The sequence below is a fragment of the Penicillium cinerascens genome, assembly GCF_028974065.1.
Source record: "Penicillium cinerascens strain IBT 15544 chromosome Unknown scaffold_4_segment0_segment0, whole genome shotgun sequence".
NCBI classification, from domain to species: domain Eukaryota; kingdom Fungi; phylum Ascomycota; class Eurotiomycetes; order Eurotiales; family Aspergillaceae; genus Penicillium; species Penicillium cinerascens.
Genome location: NW_026695297.1, coordinates 2853922 through 2868393, shown reverse-complemented (window position 1 = coordinate 2868393; position 14472 = coordinate 2853922). Strand labels below are relative to the sequence as shown.

General features: G+C 49.9%; 4 protein-coding genes across 4 annotated transcripts; 2 read left to right on the top strand and 2 right to left on the bottom strand.

Moving 5' to 3' along the window:
• Positions 1-4293: 4293 nt before the first annotated feature.
• N7498_009026 (uncharacterized protein) lies at positions 4294-5576 on the top strand (the record flags this gene model as incomplete). The annotated part of the gene is made up of 3 exons (XM_058456088.1): positions 4294-4355; positions 4403-5034; positions 5092-5576. 3 exons carry the CDS (start codon positions 4294-4296, stop codon positions 5574-5576), a joined length of 1179 nt encoding a protein of 392 aa, XP_058306076.1.
• Positions 5577-8028: 2452 nt separating this feature from the next.
• On the bottom strand, positions 8029-10891 carry N7498_009025 (uncharacterized protein; the record flags this gene model as incomplete). The annotated part of the gene is made up of 8 exons (XM_058456087.1): positions 8029-8286; positions 8344-8568; positions 9072-9479; positions 9534-9552; positions 9678-9789; positions 9873-10023; positions 10080-10317; positions 10377-10891. The coding sequence occupies 8 exons, from the start codon at positions 10889-10891 to the stop codon at positions 8029-8031; spliced, it is 1926 nt and encodes a 641-aa protein (XP_058306075.1).
• A 749-nt stretch (positions 10892-11640) lies between these two features.
• On the top strand, positions 11641-12389 carry N7498_009024 (uncharacterized protein; the record flags this gene model as incomplete). Its single annotated transcript, XM_058456086.1, has 2 exons — positions 11641-11920; positions 11986-12389. The coding sequence occupies 2 exons, from the start codon at positions 11641-11643 to the stop codon at positions 12387-12389; spliced, it is 684 nt and encodes a 227-aa protein (XP_058306074.1).
• Positions 12390-12534: 145 nt separating this feature from the next.
• Positions 12535-14081, bottom strand: N7498_009023 (putative MFS transporter; the record flags this gene model as incomplete). The annotated part of the gene is made up of 3 exons (XM_058456085.1): positions 12535-13616; positions 13674-13881; positions 13938-14081. The coding sequence occupies 3 exons, from the start codon at positions 14079-14081 to the stop codon at positions 12535-12537; spliced, it is 1434 nt and encodes a 477-aa protein (XP_058306073.1).
• Between the last annotated feature and the right edge of the window lie 391 nt (positions 14082-14472).

The window sequence follows — 14472 nt, the reverse complement described above, 5'->3', positions numbered from 1 at the left end:
TACGGCCCGAGAAACCAACCCAACTGAGAGTGTCTGAGGGGTAATCTGTTTTCGAACTCTGTTATATGGCCACGGGGCGTTTCGGCAAGTATGGTCTGCCCAGTGCCGGAAACTGTAATTACTGTAATGTTTGTTGATCTATTGTACCCGAGAGACCGAACTTAGCTTAGTGCGATCTGGGTTGGGCGCTGGGAAAGAAAGCGTGGCGTAATCTGTTTTCGAATTCTACTGTATACTGTAGTCCCAGTCGCCTTGTACTGTATAGATGGCTGGCGATTGGTGTAAGTATATTGGTTCGGAGTCCAGGCCGGGCTATAAACGAATCGCATCATCTTGGTGAAACGGGGTAAGTAGCCGACCCATCCTATCTTGGTTGGGGGCGGCCTATGGCGATAAGCAGTTAAACTTTATGATCTCTGTGACTGACAGGGACGGGCAGATTCCATATTAAGTAACGTATGTATACCGTAACGAGCGGGGTAACCGTGCCGAAGTATTGCAGAGGTACTTTCCTCGCCGACCGAGAATTATCCACCATCTTGGGTAGCCAGTTCGCCAAACTCATCAGGCGTTCATTTAGCCATCTGCTCTTTACTACGAGCAAGTTACTTTCGAGATTAAGTCCAATAAGCGGGGCTGTGATAATGGCGAACCTTGACCCCTGGAAACTCTATTGGATCGCGAACAGGTCAAACATACGCTGTAGACATCTCATCCTCCTTTCTACTCTAGTTTCTAAGCAAAGTAGGCATAGAGAAGCTGCTTCAGCTATTATATATATATATCGCTATATATAAATTTCTAGAAATCCGCGTCTATTATATACGCGTCGGTACTTATTCTAGTATATTTCACGGGGTAGGTACGACGTTACACTTTCGGAGATACCTTGATCCGCTAGATCTAAATATAGCGATAAGCTCTCGGCCCAGGAATATCATTCTCCGAGCTAAAAATAACTATTGCTATCTTCCGTTTAGGGCTATTTCCCGTCTCGTAGTGTTTGACACTGCGACACTAAATCTATCTATGCGTGTTATAGACCCAGCAACACTAGCTCTATCTAGATTAAGCGACTCTTCTGACTATATCATATAGTCTGCTAAATCAGGATATACTAACGTCCTAGCATCCACTCTCTAGCATCGCGCCAACGGGCGGCAGTCGAAGGAAGAGAAAGCCGAAAAACAGCGTTATCTTACGGACCCGGAAGAAAAGGGACTTAAAGATTTTGTTCTACCCTTTGCAAAAAATGGCTTTCTTGCCACTGGATTAAGCGCTCACCCGGATGTGATCGGTGGTATCCAGCGGCTAGTGACTGGCCAACAAGCTCTTTTCGCTTTTGTGCATTAACCCTGGAAATCCAAGTTACATGCGTCCCTTCGTGCCTGGCGGAATATTACGCTTACGTGCGAGCTTACAGTGCGAGGAAGTAATACCTCGACGATCCAAATGGGTAGGGGAGTGAGTTCGCCTGGAAATGCGACCGCGTGAAAAACCTCGATTCGCTTACTGGGACGTTGGGAGCTTCCCTACGAAGCGTTTTTTGACCTTGCGTGCTTTGCAACATGCCAAATACGTATGACACGATGGTCACGGGCTTCCAAAAAATCTGAAACTTTAGCCTTTTGTCTCATAATTTTAATACTTTGATCAAGCGCCTTTCTTTAGCGTAGCAAAATCAGTGGGCTGTAACAAATTTAGCGTGACACTGACGCCCGAGCGGCAATACTCCTGTGGACATTATAAATATCTACATCCGCAACTCTTGTCTGCTGAACTCATCATCTGCATGCGTTATTTCTAGACTGCTATGTCATATCTAGGCTCCGTCGTGCCTCCACTTCTCTCCATCCGCATTTAGCTGTTGTCAGGATGCCGACCGTACATGACCTTCTCCTAACGCATGCACCTCCACCTGCATGGGCCGATATCGAAACTTCAACTAGCGCCAAACGGTGGACAGATGAATTCCCGAGATTTGAACATATTATTTACCATGGACCAAGGCCAGGGCACGCCAGTTTTGAAGATGTCCACACATCCCTTGGTCCTGACCATAGAACACCTTCCATGGCTGATCGTTTGGGGTCTCAAACTGTCAGAGGTGTATTGGAAAGAGCGCCATTAGAGGTCAAAATTGACAACTTGGTTCGGGAATTTGAATATTTTTCGGGGATACCATCATGATACGGCCATAATGGGCATAGATATCAAACCCCAAGGGGGTGGAGACGTGATTTTAGATGGCGTTTTCGATCGAATGGCCGCTGGGAAGGCTATTGGTATTGGACAAATGGCTACGAAACAGTTTGTGATACTGAGAATTGTTTTATCTGGTCACGATGAGTTTTGCTATTTAGTTAGTGTTCTGCCGGATCTTATGTGAAAATACCAATATTGATGAGTCTCCCTTTTTTCCCCCTAAAATGCCCCTTGCATTTGACGATCAGCGAGGGACCAATCATTAGCCCACAGATCCCTTTGGTGGCTTAGTCATAGAGTGCTCTAACCCGCCTAGATGGGGACTTAAATAGGATGACTTATCCCCCTTCCCGCTTGATGATGATTACATCAACTTCCATGCGACTTTTGCCATGGAAATCGATTTTGGGAAAATGCAACCCCAGGTATGTAGCCATTCATTCCTCAGTTTTGTATTATCTCTCATATTGCAGAAGGGTTTTTTTTTTTAACGCGGTCCCTATCCGTGCTGAAACTATCCAACACCTGGATCCACGTCGCCAAGTATATCGCCTGAATTTAGAAACATGCCAGGATTTACACGGTCTTCCGACCGTTGTAATCATCAAGAAAATGAAAGAAGATTGGCACGATGAATTTAAACAAGAGATAGAAGCCTATGAGAGACTGAAAAGCCTACAAGGACGGGTTATTCCCACTTTTTTCGGCCAAGGGACTTTCAACGACAGTCCTGTTATCATCCTTTCCGAGGTGATTGGGAGAACACTACATGAACTTGCTCATAGCACGCTTCCTATTTCTTTGAAGGAGCTTCAACGTCAGCTTGAGAAAGCCATGAATCTTCTACATTCGCATGGCGCGGAATATTTGGACCAGCGACTGGACAACTTCTTTCTCTGCGACACGGGGGAGATCATGATTTTTGATTTGGAGCAAGTGAAGTTCCCGCTGGATCTTGAAAATTGGAAGCACAGTATTAATTATGGGGGTGTGGGCTCTCTATTATATCTATTCAATGATGTAAGAGAAAGGAAAAGTCAAATCATCCGGCGCAACTTTTGGCTTGAAGAACCATGCCCTTTGAGTGGCTCTCCTTATTAAAGTCTGCAAATGGGAACTTTGGCCATTGATACTAATAATGTGTAATTAATCCATTTTGTCGCACACAAGTAATACAAGAACCCACTTGGTATGCGCAATCAGAATCACCCTCTGGCATGGCGTCGACAATCGGCCGTCGATGCACGACAAAGCCGAAAAAAGGCGTTAGGCACTTAAACTTTTTAGGTTTCATGTGTATCCCTCCATCACCGCTCAAACTTCACGTACATCGGAAGAATTTTCGCACTTGCAAAGTAAAAATGTGTAGGGCCCACCACCCAGACTGTGGAAAAAGCGGGACTCGATCTCACCAAGCTTTTAGCCTTGAGACTGAGAAGGGATCCAGTTGTGCCAACATTGTCAGGTGGCGTGACCATACATGTGGTGATGCGAGACAAGATAAAGCAGTGTTGATAATACTGTAGCCTTGTGTCCAATTAGTCACGTTTTGTCTTCGGGATTGACGGGTCATCGTGCCTGGATATAGGATTCAGGTTTTACATGATATGGAGCTATATTTAATTTCGACCATAAATCTATCTTTAACAAGAAATTTCAAACTCAATCAAACTGGAGAACGGAGCAATAATCCTCTATCCTCATCGACGGTTCATGGCGATGATTTTTCTCTGCATGTGGCAGGTTGTCACTAATTTGACTCGGTTCAGCCCGTTTCTTCCTCCTCTTTGCTTCTCGCGCTGCTTCTTTTTCTTCCCGCTTTCTTTTTGCCACTGCAATGTCCTCAAACGTCATGATCTTAGCTTTCCCTACCACCGTCGACTTTGGCTGACCACTCGCTTGGGAAATACGTTAAATTGCCAGATTCAGGGGTATAGCAATACAGAGTTCTTTTCACCGCTGATTGGCCCTTATATTACGTGCTCTGACAGGTTGCACCGCCCACGTGACCGTTTTGACTCACTCCCACCAAATTGATGGCCGTGCCTTTTCTGTCCACCCAACAAATTTCCACCTCCACGATTTCATATGACTACGGCACAAATGGACCAGTACTCACCATTCACGAGATTTTCAGCCGTAGACAGACCGTATGATGCTCCCTGACGAGCTATCCCACAAAAACTAAGCTAAACAGATCTGGATCCCCCCGCCTCACTCTTACTTTTAAAGCGAAACCGGATCTAGATATCAACGTTCAAGCGTGGTACCCTATCACCTTCATAATCACGCGGGATGCAGATGATATCCAAAGACAACCATGCATTGTCCACTGGGACCCTATTGAAGATGGATTTGGCCAGCCGGGCATAATGCTGCTTCGTTATAATTATCCATTCACGAACGACCTGCAGCCTGTGCAAGTCGACCTTGAGCAGTTGCGGGCAAAACCCTTCCACCCACGAAAAATTTCCACGTCAAACTCGTGCTTCAAAGAACTGAACCCAGGCGCCAGCGTTTTCTGGGAGGTAGCCTTGCCATCTATCTACTTCGACTCCTTCTTACCAGGACAGTTTTACGAAATCTTCTGGGTGGGGGGGCAAATTCATTTGTGGGACTGGGGCACATTAGCGGAGCACAGTAACCGCAAACTCGGCCCCAAGTCCCCTGTGGTGGTACTCCCCGGCGGGCCACGACAGTCACTGGACATTATCGATGTTGAAAGCGACATAGACGATTTGGGCCCATTGCCACCTTCGCCCGGATCCATTTTGGCACCTGCCAGGATGAGTGGCGCCCCTGTTTTCAGCCTGAGCATCGCTGGACCTAGTACGTTATCGACGAAAGATCGCACTCCAGCAGGCAGATTACGTTATCCTGTCACAGTCACACTCTCATATGATGCAGCTCCGAATGCCCTAGACCGAAAGCCGGTTATAATTCATACGTTTATGTTCAAGGATCTCGATCGCCGCCAGGATGGATTCAGGCTTTACTTTGGAGGAAAAGACCAGTGGAGTCCATATGAACTCGGGGGCCTGTTTACGCACCACGATTACAGATTTTCTACTTCTGTTCCGGTAAATGTTGGCCGCAACGACCAGAACGATTTCGTGGCCCTGATGCCTAGTGAGTCGTGGTCATTCACGCGGGAGGTGAGTGATTTCCCGAAGAATGTAGCGCCCGGCGAAAAATTCCGGTACGGGTTCAAGGGAGCTACGCTTGACTGGTGGGACTGGGGACATTATCAAGATCATGAAGATACTTTGGTGTGGATTGATGCTAAGGTCCGCAATCCGACAGATAATGGAGGCCGACCTAAGCTTGTGGTGCCGGCTAGTAACTGGATCGAGTTTACACTAGTTGAATGAGATCCTTGTTTAGGTAGCATAGCGGCACAAATAAATTGCTAATTTTAAATTCTGTAACTAACAACAACTAGACGTTTATTCCTCTGCGGGATGCCCCAAGAGCGGCTCTGTCTCGCTTCCTCGTTGTATACTGGCTTTGCTCGAAGACGAGCGATGTAAGGCCAACAATAGAAGCACTGCCTGCCGAAGGGCGAAGACAAAGTTGTCAATAATGATCCAACCGATAGCGCCGTACCAAATAGAAAATATATTCCAATTTGTTGAGAAATAAAGGGGGTAGATGATCAGACGAAAAGAAGATGGACAGATAAGTAATAGTAAATTCTGATAATCTTTTCTGCTCGTTCTCAGGGGGATATTTATATACTTCTCCTGAGAACTGTTTCTAAGGGAAATGCATACAAAAATGTTCTCCTACACCGCTACCCGGTGTCCATAGGCTGTTCATTCCGACATATTTCGGGGGCCCGCTGACTGGGACCCAGAAAAAGTTGCCTGGGACGCAGAGAAATCCTGATTAATCCTGGGTCCCAATCAGCGTTTATACGTCACTTATGTACCTAAGGGGTTCAACCCAGTTAAACCCCCACCTCACTAAACTGCACTATCTCACTATACGCATCTATACAATACAAATAATTATTATGTTACTAGTTCTTGTGATTAATTCCTATTGAAAAAGCCTCTAGGGCCTAACATTACTACTTTAGAATATATATAGACTACCTATTTTACCTTAAAATATAGATATATATTTCTGTTTGTCCTGTTTGTGGAACTGCTGGTCCGAACCGCGAAAATGCAGTTCGGTTACGATTCCGCGCGGTGCCATGGCGATGTGACCGGGTCACATGGTAGTCTTGGGGCCATGGACCAGTTGGTGGAGGATTGTTTGCTTGTTTATTCTAGAATGATCTATGCAGGAAGCCTCGATCTGTGCAGGAAGCTTCAGGAGAAGTGCCGTTTGTAGCAAGAGAGGTTAAAGGAGCTTTCTTGCCCTGCGGCCCCTGCCTTATCTCTCTTTCCTTTTCTCTTCAACTTGATGTTTTAGTTCTTTAGGACCTAATTGAGATCTTTTCCCTCTTCTAGCTTGCCTGACGGTAACAGGCGAGGCCTACCGTAGACTAGCGGACGGCGTTTGTACGTCAATTTTCAAATACTTTAGACTTCATCAAATCTCTCATTCATTTCCGACAAGCGTATTCAATGTGAACTGGCGAATCTTCAGGGGAAGGGTGAAATAAAAAAAAGACCGTTAGGAGGTTGTCTCTGCATAGGGACGTATTGCTTCAAACTCTTGTTCAATAAATATGTCAGATAAACGCATAATAAGCCGAGGATGACGGGGCAGAGTGCCACTCACCCAAGGTCAAAGTTTCAAAGTCAGCGTGAACGGTAATTTCTGACCGTTGTTGGGGCATCTGCCGCTCATCACTCCTTGATCACGTCTGTTGACCACCCTTCTTAACCGTTTTTTTGTTGACCGTTTTCGACTTAGGCTTTCTACTGTTTACTGGGCGTTCCCGTTAACCACGGCTCTGTTTAACCAGCCAATTTTCACTACACCGTTTAACCACGTCTACACTCCATAACCATTTCATTCAGGGGTCACAGTATCAATATAGTGTTGCCCCTTTGACTTTCTGTCAGTGTTTTCTCGTCCAATATTTATTGAGCAGGAACACGTAGGGTGACTCCTGAGCTCTGCTTACGGTTCCTACAGGCTACCGCAGGTACAAACGCTCGTATCTGCAACTCTGTAGCTTGCGTGGCCTCATTTCTGCTGATCTACACAAAAGGTGGGCAAAGAGGCGGTTCCAGCAGCCTATACCCTGAGAGTTCACTAAGCGCCGCCCCTTCACCAACAGCCGGGCAAAACTATCAGCAGAGTCTGATAAACTCCATGATCGACCTTGCGGACTTTTTCTTCTTCCGGGTAGAGTCTTCAAAAGAAGGCCGACTCGAGATAATCAGGCTGCGAAGGCCACTCCATCGACATGACAAAGGTTTGGGCATACTGGCAAGCGCATACAGCTTACGGCCCCCAACGTATGTGTCCCATTAACGAGAGCGTGTTCTTGTGGGCTGACCCCGACACCCCGATTTTGTCCTTTGAACTTGCCTCCGTCCTTCTACAGTGTGATGCAATAAGTATGAATCTAGCTGGACGTTACTAGGTGATAGCGCCAGTCCTGCATAGCAGATGACAAGGTTTCGTCCTTTGACTGATAGTGATACACGGTTCATCGCAGTCAGGTCTCCTCCATCTCCCCGCGTGTGACTCAGCTCGAGCTTCCTCGTGGACGGAGGCGAACCGTACAACCCTATCTTTCCACCAGCCTATCTGACAGCCTCATGCGCTTCCTTCGCACCATGGCATCCCATAACGCCCTCTCCGGCCCCGACTCCTATGCGATCACCTGGATCGCTGCTCTTCCTATTGAGCGGGCCGCTACAGAAGCGATGCTCGATGAGTAACATGGTAGCTCCAACCGGGTTCACTCGACACCAAGCCGACGCGAACGTTTATACGTGAGGTCGCCTGGGAGAGCACAACATCGTCATTGCCTCTTTGGCCCCCGGGGTCTACGGAACCACCTCGGCTGCGACCACGGCCTCGAGCCTGCTTGCTCTCTGCCATCCATCCGTGTTGGTCTTTTGGTGGGCATACGGCGGCATCGCTCGATGGGACGAGGACCACGATATTCGGCTAGATGACGTTGTTGGGAGTCAGCCCTGTGGGCCCACGGGCGGCGTCTGCCAGTACGACTTGATCAAAGGCAAGCCTGGTGACAAGCGTGAGCGTAACGGCTTCCTCAGATAGCCTCTGAAAGTCCTCCTCAATGCGCTTACTAGCATCTAGGCCAATCACGAGCGGAAAGACCCCAAGGTTCCCGACTCCCTTTAAGAGATGCTGGAGAAAACCCGGAAGATAGGCAAGAGGTGCAAGCAAAACCTTGGCTATGTTCTTCAGGGCTTCGGCAACGCCCGCCTGTTCAAAGCTTCATGCGAGCACGCCCCTGGCCCGGACTGTCGGGGCTGTGACGCCACTTTTCCGTCAAAAAGTACCTTCTCGGATACAACCATTTCAAGATCACGGCTGCCAGCATTTCTATCACTTGATTTATCTTACGGACATCAACGGTAGCAACAGAAAGATCAAGCAAGATTTTCCGATGGCAAAATGTGCGGCCGAACTCCGGACAAGGCATGCTAGGTTAGCTCAGGCTTCCGAAGATATAGCTCGACTGACGGTCAGGTTCCTAGAAAAGGAAGCGACATTCTAACGATGGGCTCGTTTGTACAGTGAGAGTCGAAAATAGATTCCCCTCTTGACACACACGCATTGTTTCTCGGCTCGTACAGAGTGGATCGAAATCAGTTTCACCCCTATTTGTAGATCTTTCCCGAACCCTGTTTTGAAACACGCTAGTATGTCTTTGGATTAGCTCGGTTCAAAATTGTCGTAATGAGTTGTAACGAAAAACCGCGTACGATCGAGGCTGTCACGGACCGTAGTCCTGCACCACCCAAGGCATGAGATCGGTGGTGTGGATAGTCAGGTCGGGAAACGCGGCCTCCAGGGCGCTCACCAGACTCTTGAAGACTAAGGAGGTGCGAAAGTCTCGATCCGGCACTGTGTGGCGTCGGGGCCAGTGTGGGCGAGGATGCCCGCCGTGACGTGGTCCAGGTAGATGGTGCCGGCCAGCAGCTCCGTCCCGATGGCCTGAAGGGCTCCACGGATTGCGACGAGAGCAGCGCTAGCTGCACCGGCCGGTAGACAGGGATGACGGACCCGGCCGGGTGGAGGACGCGGTGAAAGGTCTCCTTGTCGTCGAGATGCGACGCATGACAGAGGCCGTCATACACGGGCAGAGCGATGGACTCGGAGTAGCGCAGCTGCTACGAGGCCCAGAAGCAAGACTGGATGCGCGATGGTGAGCCACTGATACTCACCGAGGTCTTATCCGCTGCACTGGTTTGAAGGGAATTTGATACAGAGATAGTGATATTAATTTTTAGCTAACCTTTGTTTTGTATTCAATAGCTATCCTTGATTGGCAGATGTGAGAGAAACAGTATTTCTGTGCAATGACTCACGGATCAGTCCGTAAGTGGTTCGCGCAAATATCAGATAGAACGATCGTAGCAATCCCGAAGTATGCAAAGACATAGGAACTTGCTGTGCCCCGTGTGTCTCCAGCCCCGACGACTATGCCAAAGGCATGCCAGTAACGGGATCTAAACATAAGCGGGAGCCAGCGAAAGAAGGCCTCTTGAGTCCGATGGGCTGACTGAGCATGTAGCAAATGAAAAGATCCAACGGCGCTGTAGCTTCGACCTCAAAGCCCCAGAGTTTGGAATACTGGAGCATAATTCGCCCTTCTTCAACGACAATTTGAGTGATTCTGCCATGCTGCTTACCCATAAATGAGAGAAGCAAAAACTACAAGGTACAATTGTAATTAGTCTTCTGTTCCGCCATATATTATACGCACTCACTGGGTAGATGGGAAATTTTCGGCGAGGCCCACGAGCTCTAATAAGTATCATTCTCATAATAGCTCTCATCTCGTGGAGAGTAAGGTTCTGATCTGCAAGTGTCGCATCGACGTCCGCAGAGATACTGCAAATAGCATGTGGAAGAGGTGAGGTTTCGTCATGGGCTTCTAGAAATAACGCGGATTTCCAATCCAGAGGCATTGCTTCAAGCATAACCGGATCCCCATATGTTGTGCGTCTATGAAAGATTCAGTATCATAAATTAGTCATAGTGCGGGGATTCAGTTATTCACGTACATCCCCTCCCATGAGCCGCGGAGATCACCAAGACCAAAAGTTAGGGGTCCACCCTTTCGTGTTGCCCCGAACTCGTATCTGATATGGTTTTCAATCCGACTACAGTGAGTGTCATCCCAGAAGTGGTATTTTTTGAGTCTCTCCTCAAGCAAATTCTGAGCCGCTCTAAGAGGGTCTTCCGGGACAGGGAGGCTCTTTTGTACCGTCTCGAGGGCGTCTTGGAGCGTAGGAACGCATGGCAACCGACGGACATCATAGTCGTTTGCGGCAGCATCGATGGGATATTTTTGAAGGATACCCGCCGGATGGGGATCGAAGAAACTAGGCTCAAATTGTAGAACACCATCGTTTTTGATGTCTACTTGATATGCCTCAACGCCGAAAGCCTGCAAGTCGGCGGGTGAGAGGAAGATAGATTGGCAATGTTCGATTTGCCGATATGTTGCCCAGAGAATTTCCCTGGCTCTCGCCCTGTGTCTTGCTTTCGAATCCATCTCGACAGGTGGGGCACGCATGGAGAGAGAACGATATGAGTAGAAGGAATCCTGCTGCGGTCTGCGGGTCGTAAAGTTTCAGTACAACTAATGGATATCACAATTGACTGGTTACACCAAGGGCAAGAGAAGCTGTCAGATATACGTCACGTACCGATGCTTCCTCGCCGGTTTCTTGTATTGTAACACCCAGCCGTTATTCAAGCGGCTGTCCTTGGGGAAACGCTGCGCACCCTTTCCAGGTTCACCTCCAAGATGCAAACCGTGACTATCGACGCAGGTGGTAGGATATTGCACCAAACTTGTAACGTGGAATCATTTTATTTCATCAACTATCCCTAGGTTGGGCCATCTTCCATTCTTCACAGAAATGTATGTTCCAAGCTGATACATAAGTCGCAAGCATGGTTGCTCAAGTAGCAAATTGGGTGGCTGAAGAGTGCCGTCGGTATCAACGCCGAAGTAGCCAACACATATTCGCGCCGTCCGGCCGGTCACCGACACACGACACTTTAGCAACCAATTCCTTCAACTCTATATGTATTCAGGGATCGGTATCGATGTGGACCGATTAGAAGTATAAGGAACGACCCTGCATAACCATTACCCCAAAATATAGCATCGAAAACGAGTGAAAGCCGATCGGCGACGGGGCCGAGTCTCCGTGACGGCCCGCAGTTGCAGCTCTCCGGCACTTTCCAACCTTCTTTTCCCCCTCTTCCCTCCCCCCTTCACCTGCCTGCTCCCTCTTAGCCCCGGAGACATTCACGATGGGCCTGGCCAGTCGCCTTTTTAAGGTGTCCATCGCTGGCACCGTTGCCTCCGTCGGAGTCTTCTTCGGTGCCACGCGCAATGACGTCTTCGAGCCCATGGACACCACCGATCCCATTTTCTCCTCGCCTTTCTTCAAAAAATACAACCCCAACCGCAACCCGACGCTACACGACAACTGCGTCCGTCGCGTCCCGCTCGATCAGATCCAGCCCTCGCTGCTGGAGAACAAAGGCAAGCTTGTTGAAGCCTTCTGTGCCGGCGTCTGGGGTGGCATGGGTGAGTTCGGCGCACTCTCCTCCGCTCGCGTATCAGCTTCCTAACCGTTCAAAAATCAATTGCAGGCTATATCCCTCAGCGCGCCTACCTCGCCCGCAAGTACCGGGGCCCCGAGACCGCCAACCAGCTCTGGGATCGCAAGGACCTCCTCGACAACAGCTACGAGGTGGGCACCATCATCACCGACCACTTCCAGGTCCTCGAGAAGACCGAAGACCGCATCGTTGTGCGCTGTGGAGACTCTCCTCGAATCACCGAAGTTCGACCCTCCGACGGCCTGTTCGAGATGGGTGCCGTGATCAAGCAGGAGGAGGGCGTGGCCGAGTTCACTCTGAAGAGCTGCTTCTACCAGGGTCTGGGCAAGTCAGACTCGGACTCGGGTCCTATGCCTGCACACATTGAGTGGTTGCACCGGCAATACACCAAGTTGTTGATGGAGACGGCCGTGCTGAAGAAGTGCGTGAAATAAAAATCCCCACGTATCCGCGTGGGTCGCGTGTCCGTGTATATACGTTTCTTAATGTCTACAAATGAGCGAACTCGGCCATGTGTGACTTCAGGCCATTGGGATTTTCTATAAAACACAAAAAGCGAGAACGCGCTACAAACTGCCGCTAGGCCTTCATTTCGACCCGAACCTTCTCATCGGAGTCGCGCACCTCGGTGCCCTCGAACGCGTCCGGTTCGGACTCCGACTCGCTGGTCATCGTGACCGTGAGAACGGCGGGGATGGCGAACACGAGGGCGCCCATGCAGAGACCCCAATCCATGGCAAACTGCGTCATCGCAGGCTTTCCGAGCGCGTTGATGCGCCACGCCATGGCACCACCGGCGGCCTGGAAGGTCTTGTACGCACCGACCAGAATGGCCGTCACGGCGGGGGAGTTGGAACTCGCACCCACGAGCCAGTAGCAGAACGACTGCCAGAACGCATCGTAGCAGCCGTAGAAGATGTAGAGGAACATGGGGCCGACCGAGACGTTGTTGTCAGTATAGTCAACGTCCTGCTTGAGACCCATTGCCGTGCGACGATCAAACCACTTCTGGAATGCATATCCTCCGCCCCAGATTCCCATGCCCGTTGCAAAGAGGAGGCACCAGGCAACGACGGCGCGCATGCGGCGGTTGAGTCCGGGCATATCGAGGATCAGGCCGATGACGAGACCTCCCGCCATCTGCGCAATCCAGTACAATGCACCGTTGAGCGAGCGAGTGCGGATGTTGAAGGTCATGCCGTTCACCACGTTCTGCTGGTAGGAGTAGAACACGTTGGCCGAGAAGAACAGCGGCAGCATGCACAGCACGCGCCAGTTGGAGATGGTGTGCAGTGCTTGCCTCAATGTCTTGCGCCAATTCTTCTCAGGCACCGGCGTGGCCTCGAGCTGGGCCACTCGCACGTAGGACGGCGGGCAAATAAACACACCCAGCAGCCACCCAATGGCCATGATCACCAACAAAGCGATATAGGTTCCGTTCGACACCGTTCCACTGGTCGAGTGAAAGTTACTTCCAAAGCTTGCGAGCGATCCCACACCACCACCGAGATTGAAGATGATCCAAAACGCTGCGATGGCGCGTCCCTTCTGCGATTCGGGCACGTAGGTCGTCATGATAGCACCCTGGGCAACCCAAAGGAAGGACGCGCCGATACCCAGGATGGCGCCGGCGGCGATAACGAATGCACCGTTCGCAGTAGCTGTTATGATAGACAATTAGCAATCCATTCATCAGCCACAAGCTTGAATACGCGTACAGTTGAAGCACAGGAGACTTCCAGAATACAAGGGATAGGCCCACCCGCCCAGTAGGAGACACACTCGCGGGCCAACACGGTCAAAGATCGGCCCAACCACGAACAGCGCGGTTGCAGAGGTTGCGGAGAGCAACGCGACGTTGGCATTTGCAGCCACCGTTTGATTGACCTGACCAGAGCCTCCCAACCCGGTGAGGGCATTGTACATCTACGCGAATCCATATTAGCACTCTGCGAGCAATCCAAGTTGTTCAAAATACCCACTCCAGGACAGCAGAAACAGATAAAGCTGATCAGCAGAATTTGAAACCACGAGTGCGTCCAGATTTGACGGATAGTCGACCGGTTGTCCTGTTGACCATCGCTATCCACCACGGGCGAGTCCTGCGCTCTCATTCCGTCCTCCATGATAGCGGTGATAGTGTGACGAGCCTATTCTTCAAAAACGCAGGGGAGGATAGTGAAAAATCAAAAATAGAAAGGCAAACTTTCTCGACTGGAAGCGAGACCAAGTACATGAGTCGGTCCAGGGCCCCCCAGGTACGGGTTTGTTGTATTGTATCTGCGACCCTGGCGGACCCCTGGATTCCTATAACGCGCCGTGGTATCTGGGGTGAATCCGAGCCAATTAGGACCCATCAGGACCAGCCGGGGAATCAGAATTGTTCAATCAGCCGAGGACTGCAGGGTTGGCGTGATAACATCGTGCCCAGGGGAGCGGGGAGCGCCGCGACGTCGCTCCATATCGGGCAAATTCAGGAGATCCTGGGGAACAGACGCCCCGTGGCTAGCGCCGGTA